The following is a 14,497-nucleotide window of genomic DNA, read 5'->3' on the forward strand; positions in this document are numbered from 1 at the left end:
GAAAGGTCAATGAGTGACACTGTTGCATGCTAACAGGGCGGAAAAGAAGAGAATCCCTGTTCAAAAATCCTTGGAAAAATTAATGTTCTCCTAAGTCCCAGGTCTGCTCATCAAAAAACCCCTTACACCCTCATTCCCCCCCCCCCCACACACTTTTAATGACTGTTGCTTACATGATATTAACACTGCACTGGGTTCTTACCAACTTCTTGGAAAGAGATCCCCTAACTAGGTAAAGTTGTACCAAGTTGTCAAGAGCTCTTTTATTAAATGTCAGACTAAGCTTGACCCTTCCAAAAATAATCTACTAAGAGAACAGAATGCGAGACATGTGAAGCTGCCCGTTACTTCTTCATATTTATCTTATATTAATCAGCATTCTGCCTCCCCCCGGAGCAAAAACCGCACCACACACACACAGACTGCTTTTGGTTCTACATGGGTTTTATTTTATTGATTTTTTTTACTATTTGGTACATCAGGTGCATAGAGAACAACACTAATTTCACAAAAATACAATTTCCCACACAGCAGTTCACAGTCCCCTACGACCCCAGCTGCCACAGGTCGCGCCATCCCGTTCTGCGCACAAGGGGGCGCCACGCTGTCTCCACACCGCTGTGCCTCCGGGGAGGGTGAGGGGGGGTTAGACACAGAAGCAGCACAAATAAATCTACATCTTCACACACAGGTGCACAGAGGATCTTGAGTCGTTTTCTTCTTTAGAATTCACTTCAATGCACATTCCTCAAGTAAGGTTGTCGGATGAGTGGGAGACTAGAGGGGTCATTAGCAAGAATGAATTAATAGGCCATTTAGCCCTCGGGGCTACTGGATGCAGTTTGGATTACAGAGAGAGGTGCTCTATATTCCCCTGATGTTAACTCAGCAGTATTCTGCACAGGGATCGTGGATACAGCTATTCTGGAATGGCTAGAAGTTTTCCCAGAAAGGAATATGAAAGTTCTACCAGCTAAAACGGGGAAACAGGACTGTAAAACCGTGCTCCTGCTGCCCTCGCAGGAGAATCCCTTCTCTGTCCCAACTCCAAGGCTAAAATACCAGCCCCCTGAAGCCACCCCTCTCCTGCAGGTCCCACAGACTCGTTCAGCCTCCGGCCTGTGGAGAGGCGTGTTAATGTGGCTTTTTAATCCCCGTTTCAAGTGCTTGAAAATAAGTTGCAGGCGAGGAGTTGGTGTATTTTCAACATTAATGCCACATTTGATCACAGCACACTCATCCTACTCCCCAGAAACCATCACCTCCGGTTTACCGATCTTTATAATTTATGCATGTATTAATCCTAAAGTACAGAAGACAGCGCAGGCCTGTGATTGGTTGGTGATATGGAAGGTAGCAGCAGTGGAAGATCCTATTGGTCAGCGAAAGCTGGAATGTGGGCAGCAGTGGGCGTTCAGTAAGCGTGATTGGCCACGTACAGAGACTGGGAGGCGGCCCCACTGCCATCGCTGCTGGGCTCGTACTTGCCCTGTGCTGCCAAGCCATTCACCTGAGAGAGAGAGAGAGAGAGAACAGACATTCAACATCAGGCATTTCTGAAAACCACAAAGTTATAGCTGCAGTGTTTTTTTAAAAAAATAATCATGCACTCCCTCCTTTGCATGCAATCTCCAAAGAGCATGTGTTTGTACTGGAGCATACCTGCAGATAAGAATTTCATTGCAGCTGTGTATATGACAAAAACTGAACTTGTCCAGTAATAGAAAAGCTGAACACAATGCACAGAACACAATCTGATCAATGATCTCCTCATTAACCTCCAAAACTGCATTTCTTATTTTTAATTCTGATTGACAGGAACAGCACTGCGGTTCGGGTCTTATTGCCAATCTCAAGAGGGCCGAAGGTGGCGTGCTGACCTCGGCGCGCTTGACGAACTCCTCAGTGGCGGCGGACTCGTTCTCCTTCTGCCCGCGCCAGGCGCCCAGCGCGGAGGCCTGCAGGGCGCGGCCGTAGGAGAAGGTGAGCGCCCAGGGGCGGCCGAGCGGGCAGGTGTTGATGGCGTTCAGGTTGATGGAGGCCTCCTCCTCACTCTGGCCTCCGGACAGGAAGGTCACGCCTGCGGGGGACACACACACACACACACCGGCCAGAGGATCAGAATAAATCGCTCGGGGTCCCACTGATCCAACCCACGAAGGGCCACTGTGCTTGATCTTTTAGTGATCAAATCAGTTCTTTACCCAATCGAGCTGAACAAAGACTTGGATCACACCAACCCCAGGTCTGTGCCATCACCCAGGGCCCGGGCTTGGCCATCCTCACTCAGACAACGCTAGGGGAGGCTGGGATACGAGCAGTACCTGGGACAGCAGGAGGCACGGTGCGTCGCAGGGCGGTGACGGTTGCCATGGCAATCTCCTCGGAGCTGTATTTGGTGGGGCAGGCGTGGCCGGGGGTCACCATGTTGGGCTTGAGCAGCGTTCCCTCCAGGTAGACGTGGTGGTCCGACAGGGACTTGTACACTGCAGCCAGGACCTGACACCCAGACACACACACATGCAGTCAGCAGTCAGCACAGCGCCCAGCTGCCTAGTCCCAGCGAGGATGGCAGCTTTTGGGAAGCATCTCTGTGGGCTACTGCCAAGGTGGGCAATAAAGCATCTTCTCATCTGCAGCTCTGAAGCTCTTGCAGGTGGCAGAGTGCAGCCCTTTATCGCCTTGTCCCTAATCAAAACTCCCTCCCAGATAGTCTATTGTAAAACATCTAGTTGGGGACAAACGTATCATTTCCCCCCAGTGATCTTCCTCCAGCTACACAGAAACAAAGGTTAATCATTAAGCTGAGGTCTCGTGTGCGTGCATGAGCTGAAGCTGGCGAGGAGCAGGCTGCTCCAGCAGGAACGGCTCCCTCACCTTCTCCGTGACGTACTGACAGCGCTTCAGGTCGTGCTCTCCATCGGGAAGAATCTCCGGCTCCACAATGGGCACGATTCCGTTCTGGAATTAGAACAGATCGTCATGTTCTTCCAGACAGCATACTGAATTACAGACCTGTGCTACGGTAAGGTCCTTAGTTTAATCCATCACGATCAATACAGCAATTAAGGAGCTGGTCATAGGACAATACTACAGCAGAGTACAGGAGTGTCAATGGCTCCACCTGCTGGCAGATGCTAGCGTAGCGTGCCAGGACGTTGGCGTTCTCCAGGATGGCCAGCTGGGAGGGCGTGGTCTCGGTGATCTTCAGGACGCAGCGCCACTTGGCGAAGTCGGCACCGTCTTTCTTGTACTGGGCACAGCGCTCGGAAAGGCCATCCAGACCTGCGGAAGAACACACACGCAGCACATCCTAAGACGAACGCCTCGAAAAACCACAACTCCCCCGCCTTCCCGTGCTTCCTCCAGACCCTGGCCACTGCGGTGTTGCCAATCCTGACAACAATGGGACGGGATGTGAACCGCTGACTCTAGGAGTGGACAGGTGCAATCCTATTGCTTCTGCGCCCGTGTCACCCCGTCAGCCAGTCACTTCTCTCAGGGCACCTGCCAAGGGCAGCGCCACTGGGGCCGTACGGATACAGCCAAGGTGCCAGGCTGAAGAGAAGACAGAGCCCTGGCAAACTGGACAACAGAGGTTTCAAGGACAGAAAAGTCTAATGCCGTCTCACGTCTTAAGGGCAGAGTAGTAGGTGTTGCATGTTTAACTCTTTGTGGAGTCCAGTTGGGGAACTTCTGAGGTTTTTGTTAACCTGCCATCCATCTGGTCTAAATGCCAGTGATTTCACGGAGTCTGCTGGCCAGACAGACCTGCTGGAGGAGGGTGGTGGAGGTGGGCAGTCTTACCCTGGGTGGTAGTCTCCCCGTTGGTTCCTGCCAGGGGCACGACCCCTTTGTCCACCTGGAGACGAGAGGGGAGAGAAGCCGGTCAGTGAAATGACCCCCGCACGTCCCTTCGCACGCCTGCCGTCACCGTATCAGCGCGCACAGCAATGCCGAGTGCAACGCTCTCACAGGCTCGACAGGAAGTCCCTCTCATGCTTGCGCCGGCAGATGTGACACTGGCGCTATTTTTAAGGTGAGCATGGACAGGGAGAAAAAAACAGACTGGAAGGGGGCTTTATCTCCGTCACAAGGCAGAAATAGAATGGAAGAGGAGTCTGGCGTTGCCTGACGCGCAATGATAACGAGAGCCCCAGGCTGCACACAGCTCCTCCTTTGCCTCTTAATCCCGAGTGGCTTTAGGCTGGGTAATCTGACCGCCCTATTTATAAACTCCAAGTCACCCTGGCTGGAACCGGGATCTTCCCTGCAGGCCCTGACCCTAATCCGGCTGCTGCAAAGCGCCCCGATCAGCAGAGCAGTGCAGTTTCAGGAGAGCTGGGGGCTGGGGAATCGAGCTCTACCGAGGGACATGAGATTCCAGGCGCCAGTCAGGCCCGTCCATCTCTGCCTCCAGCGGCTCACACATCGATCTTGCCCGACATAAGAAAGACACTTAAAAACATTTACAAATGCCTGCCCCCGAGCCGCGGGATTGAGGAAGATGCACCACAGCTAGAAGCCGGCTGCCTACTGCCAACTCCTAGGGGTCCTCACAGAGTGTGGGGGCGTCAAACAGAAATACAGGGGCGCCATCCATCCCACGTCTTGTGTAAGGGGATAGATTCCCTAAAACCCCCACATCCCGAGTTCTCTAGGCCAGGGGTTCCCAAACTTTTGTCAGCTGAACCCCTTCAACCTCAATTTGCCTCAAGCACACCCCCTTGCGATTTTAACTAAATCAAACCTTTCAATCAATGTAGATGAACGCTACAGCAACCCTCTTAACAAGCTTCTTTTCACTTCGTAAAATATTGATATTACTACCGTTGTTTTTCTTATTCTCAGTATTACATTGTTATTTATTAACAGGACTATTTAATTTGACAGTGACGTTTCCGTCACAATCTCGCGACCCCCCCTGCAGTACCATCACAAAACCCTAGGGGGCAACAGGCAACCGGCGCACTGGGGACTTGAAAGGGGCGCGGCCTCACCTTGATGCCCACGACGATGCCTTTGTCCTTGATCATCTTGACGAAGGGGGTGCCGTCGTCGGCGCTCTGGTACAGCGTCTCGTGGAAGAAGATGACGCCGCCGATGCAGCTGTTGATGCGCTCGTCGGCGCTGAAGAGCAGCTGCCGGTACAGGCGGCGGTTCTCCTCCGTGTTCTCCACGCCTATCTGGCTCAGGCGCTTGGCCATGCTCCCTGCCGGAGACACAGCACAGCCGTGAGCCCGCCACCTGGCCACCCCATTCCTATCCCCCCCCCTTTTGGGGCCAGTAGGGGGCGCTCACCCTGCAATCCGTGTGGGTCCCAATGCCCCAGTATAGTGACGGGGACACTATACTGTAAACAGGCGCCGTCCTTCGGATGAGACATAAAACAGAGGTCCTGGCTCTCTGTGGTCATTAAAAATCCCAGGGCGTTCCTCAAAAAGAGTAGGGGTGTAACCCTGGTGTCCTGGCCAAATTTCCCCCTGGCCTTTACCAATCATGGCCTCCTAATAATCCCCATCTCTGAACTGGCTTCATCACTCTGCTCTCCTCCCCACTGAGAGCTGGTGTGTGGGGAGAGTACTGGTGCATCATCCAGGTGGGGCTGCACACTGGTGGTGGTGGAGGGGATCCCCATTACCTGTAAAGCGCTTTGAGTGGAGTGACCAGAAAAGCGCTATATAAGTGTAACAATTATTATTATTATTCCGAGTTACTGCCATCACAACGAGCCAACGGACACAGAAACCAAGAGAGACTGAAACAGTGCGTTACACGCCGTGCCAATGGCGATGCACACCAAAAGCCACTTTAAAGAAAAAGGGATTTAGGATTTGATTACAGATCTAATCCCGATTTTTCCAAAAGTGTTTCAATAACAAAACATGCCTATTGTACACACTGGCTCGGCTACACTTCCCCATCAGCTTATAGCTGCTTCACTAGGCTCAGTGCAGGGAGATGCAAGGCTACTGTTTTGATGTAAAGACTCCACAGGGAGTGCATGACTGAAGCTGAGCGCCCACTCCCTCCCCATGCGCCCACAGTGCTGGGAACAGCACCTCCTACTGACCGACGGACTCATCTGCAGCCAGGATCCCCTTCCCAGGGGCCACAATGCGCTGGGCGATGTCCGCCAGCTCCTTCTTCTGCTCGGAGGTCAGGGCGGGGTACTGGTGCGTCATCGCTGCTGAGCCTCAATAGTGCCTAAACATGGAAATGTTCATTGTCAGTTTCCAAAGGCATAAACAAATGGGTTATCCGAGTCACACCGAACGGCTGTCTCATCTATTCTCCCCTCCACACTGTCGGTTCACATCCAAACCCAACACAATTATTCAAGGATTGTAGTGCACCAGGCCTGGAAGCCTTTTAAAAGTCACAGTCAGAAAAGCTAAAGGAAGATCCATGTCTTTGGGTTCCTCTAACATCTCAGTTGAAATGCTTTTTTTTTTTTTAAATGAGGCATTTTTAAAGGTGACGCATGTGTTGTTAATGTCTGTTGAAAACATCTGAGCCCTGGGCTGACGTGGGAGCCCCGAGTTAAAAATATACACTTCCCATCTAGAGACAGATGGGAATAGCGGTCCTGCTGTTACATAACGTACAGATGACGACAACAAACAAAACCATTTATTGCCCCAGTTGCCAGCAGGATCAGTGTAGAGATATTACAACTGTCCTGGCCTGCTCTCTGCAGACAGACCACTGCCACCCCAGGGGCTGTGTAGCCCACTCTCCGCAGCCCTGCAGCAAGGGGACCGGGCGGCCATTTCCAGCTGTGAGAGTTGGCATCAGTCTCTCTCACACTCGACAGAAGAGCAGACAGGCAGCCAAGCTCCCCCCCCTCCATCCCTCAGGACAGACACACCAGTCAGCACTGTCAGCCTGATGCACTTGTCTGGTAGAGATAAAGCAGACGTTGTGACAGCCAGGCTATTATACATGATTACAGCCACCACACTATTAAGAGAACACGAATAGAAACAAGGTCAAACATTTCAGTTACAAAAATGAGGAGAGGAAATGCATAATTGAGATGAGGCAAGAAATCACTTAATTGCGGGATCGAGCACTTGGATTATATGCTAACTCCCCAGTCCTCCTGTCCTGGCAGCTGTACCCTTCCATGAAACCATCCTGCAGTCCCTTCACCCGGCCCCTCTCCGGTGTTATTATCCGACTCCCACACTCAGCTCCTGGCTGGAACAAGGAGCCAACACACTCCGCCAATTCCCCAGGCCAACACTGCAGTTGTCGGGGCAACGCTGGGCATCACGCCACTCCAGAGGCGGCACGGGGCGGGAGGAGAGGGGTAACAATCAGAACTGCCCGACGGGAGAAAGCTGCTCTCTTCCGCAACGTCGCTGTTAATAAGAGGGAAGTGGAGAGAGAACCACGTGGCTCTTAAACAGAACTACACGCAAGAACAGGAGGCTCCTCTACACAAAGGGTGGCAGGAGTCTGGAACATCAAGCACAGCCGTGATGTGGAAGCAGATATCCAGCTGCTTGGGAGCCCCAGTGCTTTAACGGAGTCTGAATGGGTAGCAGGGGACTACTGATTTTAGAGAGGGCTTTCAGAAACCTGAAGCAGCAGCAGCCGGGAGGTGAGGACACGAGCGAAAGGCGCTCTGTGCGCCAGACGAATCAGAAGATGCCCCGGTGCTTTCCAACAATCGAACCGCTGATGTCAGGCCTTTCGGGAGCTGCACAATGAGCTTGTTTATATAGCTGCTGATGCCACACTGGCCCACCCCCCACCCAACCTCAGAAAACTGTAGGTGACCTGCATGAAATCACCACCCCCCCCCCCGCCTATCATCACCACCACCCCAGCCGGCTCCCTCGCGCTTAGCTGCCTTGATCGGATGTGGAAATTTCCATCGGAATGCCACTTGCGGCCCTGCTGAGAGCCTAAATGATCCGGTAGGCTATCGCACTCTCCCTCTCTACCGGCAGTTAAAAGTCAACTCCCAGCTGCCAGTTAGCACGTCGCTCCTGGGAGAGCCTCTGCTTGATGACCCCCACCCACACACACACACCGGGCCGACCCACTCAGACCCGACACACAGCTGTGCCCGGCTCCGTTTGGCACCGAGGTTCTAGAGCTGGCGGCCCGCAGCAACCTGCTGGCAAAACAGATGAGAAGGGTCCCCCCCCGCCCCAGTGCCAGGCTGCACCCCACGCCCCCCCATCACCTGCTGTCGAGCCGGTACCGGGGCGGCGCCGGCAGAGCCGGGCTCGGGGATCGGACACGGATCACACGCAAACCGGCCCCTGCCGCGCGACGTTCTAGCCCCTCGCCCGGAAACAATCCGGCCCCGAGGAGCACCGGCTTCTCCAACCACCCCCGCCTTCCTGTCCCAGATAAAGACAGGGACAGGGCTTGCTCCGGCTGGATTCCGGGAGTGGTGCGTACGGAGAGAACAGAGACTCCTTCAGCCATCAGCATGCCTGTGCCATTGGCGCCCTCAACGCTGGAGCAGCATGGATGAAGAAGAACAGGTCGACTCTCTCTCCCACCACAGACAGACAGCAGGCAGCACGTGACTCCTACAGCGCTGCTCAATTCCTCACAGGGCATGACACTACTGACGCCAAGTACAGTCCTCCTTGTGAGCTGCATGCCAGGGCTGTGTATAATACTCTTATAGGAACACGTAAAGGCTTATTCCATGCAGAAAAGAGAAGGCTCCACAGCCGAAACGTGGTTTTTCTTCTCTTTTCAGCAGGGAATAAACCTTTACTTGTTCCTTTGCAGCCTACACGTGCTGACACAGCTACCTTCTTGAAATGATCACCTATAGCCACTCAGCTGCGTGGAGCCGGGCCTGACTGCTACACCAAGGACACCCGGATTTACCTGCGGACTGGAGCAGACCCTGCAGCTCCGGTCTCTGTGCTGGACTGGTCCCTGTGGGATATTCACATACTGGAGAGCTTCCCTCAGCCAAGGTTACGCTCACAGGCTCCCAACACCCGCTCTCAGAAAGTGACGATTTCAGCGCCGGTGTCGACTGGGCTGAAATCGAACCCTTGACTAGGCTCCGTTGTTACTTTTGACCCTGTTTAGTCACCGCAGAAACGTTTGCTCTTGGGGCCTCTTTACAGCGCATTCTGTTTCCGTCTGCAGTGTGCCTGTGCACACTTGTACGGTGCTCTCTTTTCAAGGCACTCGGTAAATAAAGTTTTATTCAACCTACTGAATACCAAGGACTTCAACACCTATTCCACCACAACGATAAATGGACCTCTTTTAAAACAATCAATAGAAGCCGCTTTACATAAAAGAACGTTGTGCTTTCGATCCGATCTCCTCAGCCCCAGCAGGACTCTGACCTCCCCCCCCTCCTCAGCCCTCATGCCTTCAGGCGAACGCTGTTAATTACACACTGTTGCCAAGACACCGTGCTCTCAGGCTGCTGCCCAAGAACTCAAGCGCCCGTCAGTGACCGCTGTTTGCCCGGCACAAGAGGTGTGTCCACATGCGGTTGCCAAGAAACGCTACCTTCCGTGTTCATGGAGCAACAGGTCAGGACCTCAGGACAAGGTCAGAGCCTACTGCTCCTTTCCGGGTTCCTGCTCCAGGACCCACGATCAATCCCAATCAATAAGCAAGCACCCACACACTGGGAATCTACAGAGCCCAAAACTCAAATCACTGTGGAGCGCCTCTGGGAATCGAGACATCTTGTCATCTTGACACTGTTGCAATGGAACTCTGGGAGTGGGAGCTGATCAGACTGACAGTGCACCTTCCTGCCCCCCCCCCCCTCCCTGCCCTGCTGGCCTGCGGGGGCAGGAGAGTGAGGTGACGACAGACAAGTGGAGGGGCAGAGCCCGCAATGCGCACACCCGCCCAGGGAGGGGCGCCGTCTCAGACAGGCCAGAGCTGTCAACCAGCAGATCACAAACAGAGCTGCAGGACGCTATATAAAAAAGGAATGAAAGGAGCTGTACCCTGCCGCACACCACCCGACATCACAGGAGCCGTTCATTACGAGACACCCTGCCTGGCCTGCAGTCATTTATCTGCGCTCTGCTTTTTTGGTCTGGCCAGATAACAGGAAAAGCATCGTCTGATGACCAGAACTGCACGCGTCAGGATCAAGGCCGTTCTCTCCTCCTGCGAGCATGACGTATAACTGTTCCCACCCCCGCGGGAGCAGTGCTGCTGAACACCCTGATCAGGCCTGTGCCAGATAAGAGAATTTACTGGATGGCAGCAACAGCAGGATCAACACCATAAAAAGCAGTGTCAAGAGATCTTAAGAGCCCTTCCTTACCAGCAAGCCTGTCAACTTCCAGGACTATAAATAGTAGATTTCCTCTTTCCTTCCTAGTGAATTTTTAACTTCCTTGACTTTTAGCTTTTTAATGTTAAAACACATTGAGGCTGACTCTAATGAAAGGCACTATATAAATTGAAGTGCATTACTTACCAATCAACAGCTTCACGGGCTCCCCACTGCGTTAACTGCTTAGAGGAACCATGAGAACCTTTTACGAGTATCATATCACACCTTTTATGAGTGTGATATGATTTTCTGTGTACTGTTCTGTTCTAGTTTGTTCTTGTGCGTCTGGACTGTGAGTAACTCTTGTATTGTATTGTATGTATTGTACTATTATTATATAATTCGTTACATTGTGGCTGTGTTGTGTGTGTTAAGCTGCTGTTGCACTGCAATTTCCCTCACGGGATCAATAAAGTATCTATCTATCTATCTACAATATCAGGGGCTACACCTCACAAGCCACCGTCCCCTGGAGCTGGGGTCTGCCGCCCAGGACACCTGCAGGGTCTCAGTCCAGCCCGGCTTTTCCACCTAAGATTCCACCCTTAACCGAACGGGCGGCTTGAGTAGAACATGTGCCACTTGGCTACTTCAGAATGTGGGTTTGCACTAGTTCAAGGGCACCTCCCACCCGTTTAAGAGCAGCGTCCAACGGCCAAAAGACGGAAATGAACTCCGTTAAGTCTGTCTCGGGGTCCGACAGCGTGGCAGGGGCTCCAGGACTGCACGGGCCTGCTCTAGAGCACGGGCACTGCAGGACCGGAGGCAGGAAAGCTCCAGGGCTCCACTCCTGAACCACAACAGATTAGCTGTAAGTGGCGCCTGCCCCCGGCTCAGTTTAAAAATACACTGCTAACCCCCCCCCCCCCGCCCGTGGGCATTACTGACTTGTCGTCTAGTCATGAATTCCTGCGAGGCAGTGCAGAGCGAGTCCCACTGCTTCCAGTCCAGAAACTGGACCCGTTTTCTCACAGCTTACTCCCACTCGGACCCTTTCCAAAACGGGCAAAAACATCGCACGTCAAGTACATTTAAGCCCGCTGGCTTCTGCTCGGGGAAAAAAACCCCAAACTGCACCTCCATATTTATTCTCCCGTCTCAGAGGAACGGTCATTTCGGAAGGAAAACAGGAGTGCGGGGCTACCGGAGGAAAACCGCCCCCCCAGCCCCGGGCCAAGAGCATCACCGGCGGGCGGCCTCCGGCTGGGGCGGGTCCAAACCGCAAGGGGTCCCCGGAACCGAACCCGACACCTCGCCTCCCGCTCCCGGACCCCACGGATGATCAAGACACCGTTAATATCCGCCCGCTCTCCTGAAAAACTGAACTCGTTGCCCCGCGCCATCTTGTAGCAACGGATGCCCTTGACGACTTCCAAGGAGCGGCGCGATGAGATCCGCGGATCAATTAGCTACCTAGCAACCAGAAGAGCTATTATGGGATGAATAATTAGCCCGGCTGTTCTTTTTTTAACCTGTTTCGAAACCCTCGATACCACCGCAATTTCCTATTTCCTCTCCGTCGGATGTCGACACCAGCTCGGCCATATCGGCACCTTTCTGCGCCGAGAGGAAGAGGAGATCACGGCGATGATTATTTTTCCCCTCTCGGGCCTCCGGGAAGCGCATCGCGCGGCCGGCGGCCCCCGCTAGCTCTCCCCGGCTCGAGACGCCGTTACCGCCGGGATGGGGAGGCGCGTGGCGGGGCAGTCCGCGAGGAGGAAGACGATGACACATCCAGCGCGCGTCAGCCTCGACCGTGCTCCAGCAAGTGCCTACGTGCCGCCGCGGAGACACGCTCCTCTACCACCTGGCGGGCAATTCTGAGCACCACCCGCGTCCAGCCGGGGTCTCACTCGGCCAGGGCACCCTCAAAACTTAAAAGATGCGTTTCCTGCCCCCTCGGGCGACCCTATAGGCAAAACCTCACCTCCGCATCCCCGACTTTACCTCCGCCTCTGTACCGCTCTAGAACATTTCCCCCTCTTCTTTCAGCTAGGAAAATAAAAGAGATGAGGTATCTAGCCCTTAGCATGACGAAACAGACGCACAGAAGACAGACGGAGATCAAGGTACCATTATATGAGCCATCATCGCCGTCATCATCACCAACCCAAACGCGACGCTTTCTCAATCTAAAAAAACAACAACCCGAAAACACCACCCACCAGATCATTTAAAGTTTAAAAGGCACGCTTTTAGTGTTCTACGGCTTCCGTAGGATGAAACGTTTCCTATCGTCGAATCCCGACCGACTCGAGGTGACCTTCCGCAGAACATCCCGGACTGCGGCTCCATCTCACTTCCTAGGTACCGAAGAGACGAGGCGTCGGAGCAAAACGCCGAACGACGAGCTGCAAGACGGCTCATTCACACGTTTAATTGTGTGATGGACACGAAAAAAAAAAAAGCTACATAAAGCTATTACACGAAAAACCTTTCAAGAAGATAAATCAGGTTGAGAAACTCACGTCTCGCCAGTCTTTCAAAACAGCGCGTTATAAGGTTCTGGGGAAGTCAATTGTGCTACGGTAGACCGTCTTACCTTTCTAAATTAAATATAAGTGCTTGCACTGGCGGGTAAGTGCTGGGAAGAGATGATGCCTCTTCTGCTGGAGCGAGTCTGCCTCAATGCCGCAGAGCTACGTGACTTCTCACTAAACCAGCCCGAGGGGGGCGGGGCCTGACGTCACCGCCTCATTAGAACATCACCGGCTCTTAATCGCGCTGACGTCACACGCGTAGGGAAGGCGACGGCCAGCACGACTTTGTAGTTCTTCTTATTTGGAAAGTTTTTAGATGTGACAGACGTCCTATTTTTAATGCCCTTCGCCGCCGTGTGATTATATATTTTTTTTAATCTTGAATATCCCTCATTGTTGTTTTTTTAAGGAGGGATAATCAGACACGCACTCATTAACCAATGTCAGGGTATCCCATAACATTTTCCAAATCAATATTTCATCAAGCAGCCAGCCATGCATCTGCAATACAATTACACTGTTTGTCTCCCTTCTGAAGAGCCTTCAGCAGAGCCACCTGCCCCTGTATCTCCCAGGGTTCCCACTGCTGGTCTTGGATGACCAGTGTGTCCATCTGAGCTCTGAACAAGCTCGTTCATTGGCTTAATTGATCTGTTAAACAGCCTCCCCCAGCAAGACTGGTTTACATCAACTTGCACACAGTTGCTTGTCTCAGTATTATGTAGATCAGGCATTTCCTGCCCTGGTCCTGGAGATCCAACCCAGTTAGGTGCTCTAAATCGTGTTAAAGATCTAGCATACTTGAATTGATTGATTGAGCAAGAACAGTGTTCGATGAGAGAAACTAGATAAGATCACTTTCTCAGTCATATACAATTTTGTGTATTAGGAATTTGTGTTTTTGCAACTTGCTCTCCATGAGACACACAGATAGGGAGAGAGCCTGGGGTCAGAGCGCAGGGTCAGCCATTTATACAGCACCCCTGGAGCAGTTGGGGTGAAGGGCCTCGCTCAGGGGCCCAACGGAGTAGGATTCCTCTGCCGGCCGCGGGATACGAACCGGCAACCTTCCAGCCACAGGCGCAGATCCTGAGCCACAGAGCCAGCGCTCCGCCAGGAGGGCACGAGAGAAATCTACTACTGGGTTTGGCCTCCTGTGGGGACGCAATGAGTAACAGCACAGTTCCCTGAAGGTTTTAGATGAGTTTATTTTGTGATGAAAAAGGCCATTTCTGGAGAACACTGAGAGAGGACACTCTAGGTTCACCATCCCCTGCAGCATCCTGAACTACAGCACCATTACAGAGAGTTCTGTAGCCCGAGTCCAGCCATGTTATTGCCACAAATGGGAGTTTAGGAGTGACCCTTCCTCTTACAGCCCAGTGGCTGTTTCTGATGACGTTATCCCACCTTTCAGCTGTTCCTGAGGAGCCCAGTACATCAGGAGGAATCTCAAGCCAGGTCGGGAGTAATGACCCCAGGCCAGAGGCAGGTTTTTAGCCCTTCATCTCCTGATGCCTCAGCTTTATTAGTGATGCAATCGTAATTAAGGGGTATGTGCAGTTATTACTGGGTTCATAACCTTACACATGCGATACAGGATCTGCTGCAACAGGTCATTAATCCCTGCAGGTCACTGCAGGAAAGGTCATTTCAGGGAGAAAGTGGGTCTTCAGATGATGAGTGCAGGACCCATCTTATTTGCCGGCGATTACAG

General features: G+C 52.7%; 1 protein-coding gene across 1 annotated transcript; it reads right to left on the reverse strand.

Moving 5' to 3' along the window:
• Positions 1 to 426: 426 nt before the first annotated feature.
• Positions 427 to 12,975, reverse strand: LOC148814378 (fructose-bisphosphate aldolase C). Its single transcript, XM_088907035.1, has 9 exons — positions 12,843 to 12,975; positions 6,074 to 6,207; positions 5,001 to 5,212; positions 3,808 to 3,862; positions 3,125 to 3,285; positions 2,878 to 2,961; positions 2,325 to 2,499; positions 1,881 to 2,080; positions 427 to 1,510 (listed from the first exon to the last, which is right to left on the reverse strand). The coding sequence occupies exons 2-9, from the start codon at positions 6,183 to 6,185 to the stop codon at positions 1,415 to 1,417; spliced, it is 1,095 nt and encodes a 364-aa protein (XP_088763161.1). The 5' UTR covers positions 6,186 to 6,207; positions 12,843 to 12,975; the 3' UTR covers positions 427 to 1,414.
• Positions 12,976 to 14,497: the final 1,522 nt, after the last annotated feature.

The sequence above is a fragment of the Atractosteus spatula genome, chromosome 27, assembly GCF_055471065.1.
Source record: "Atractosteus spatula isolate fAtrSpa1 chromosome 27, fAtrSpa1.hap1, whole genome shotgun sequence".
In the NCBI taxonomy this organism is placed as follows: Eukaryota; Metazoa; Chordata; class Actinopteri; order Semionotiformes; family Lepisosteidae; genus Atractosteus; species Atractosteus spatula.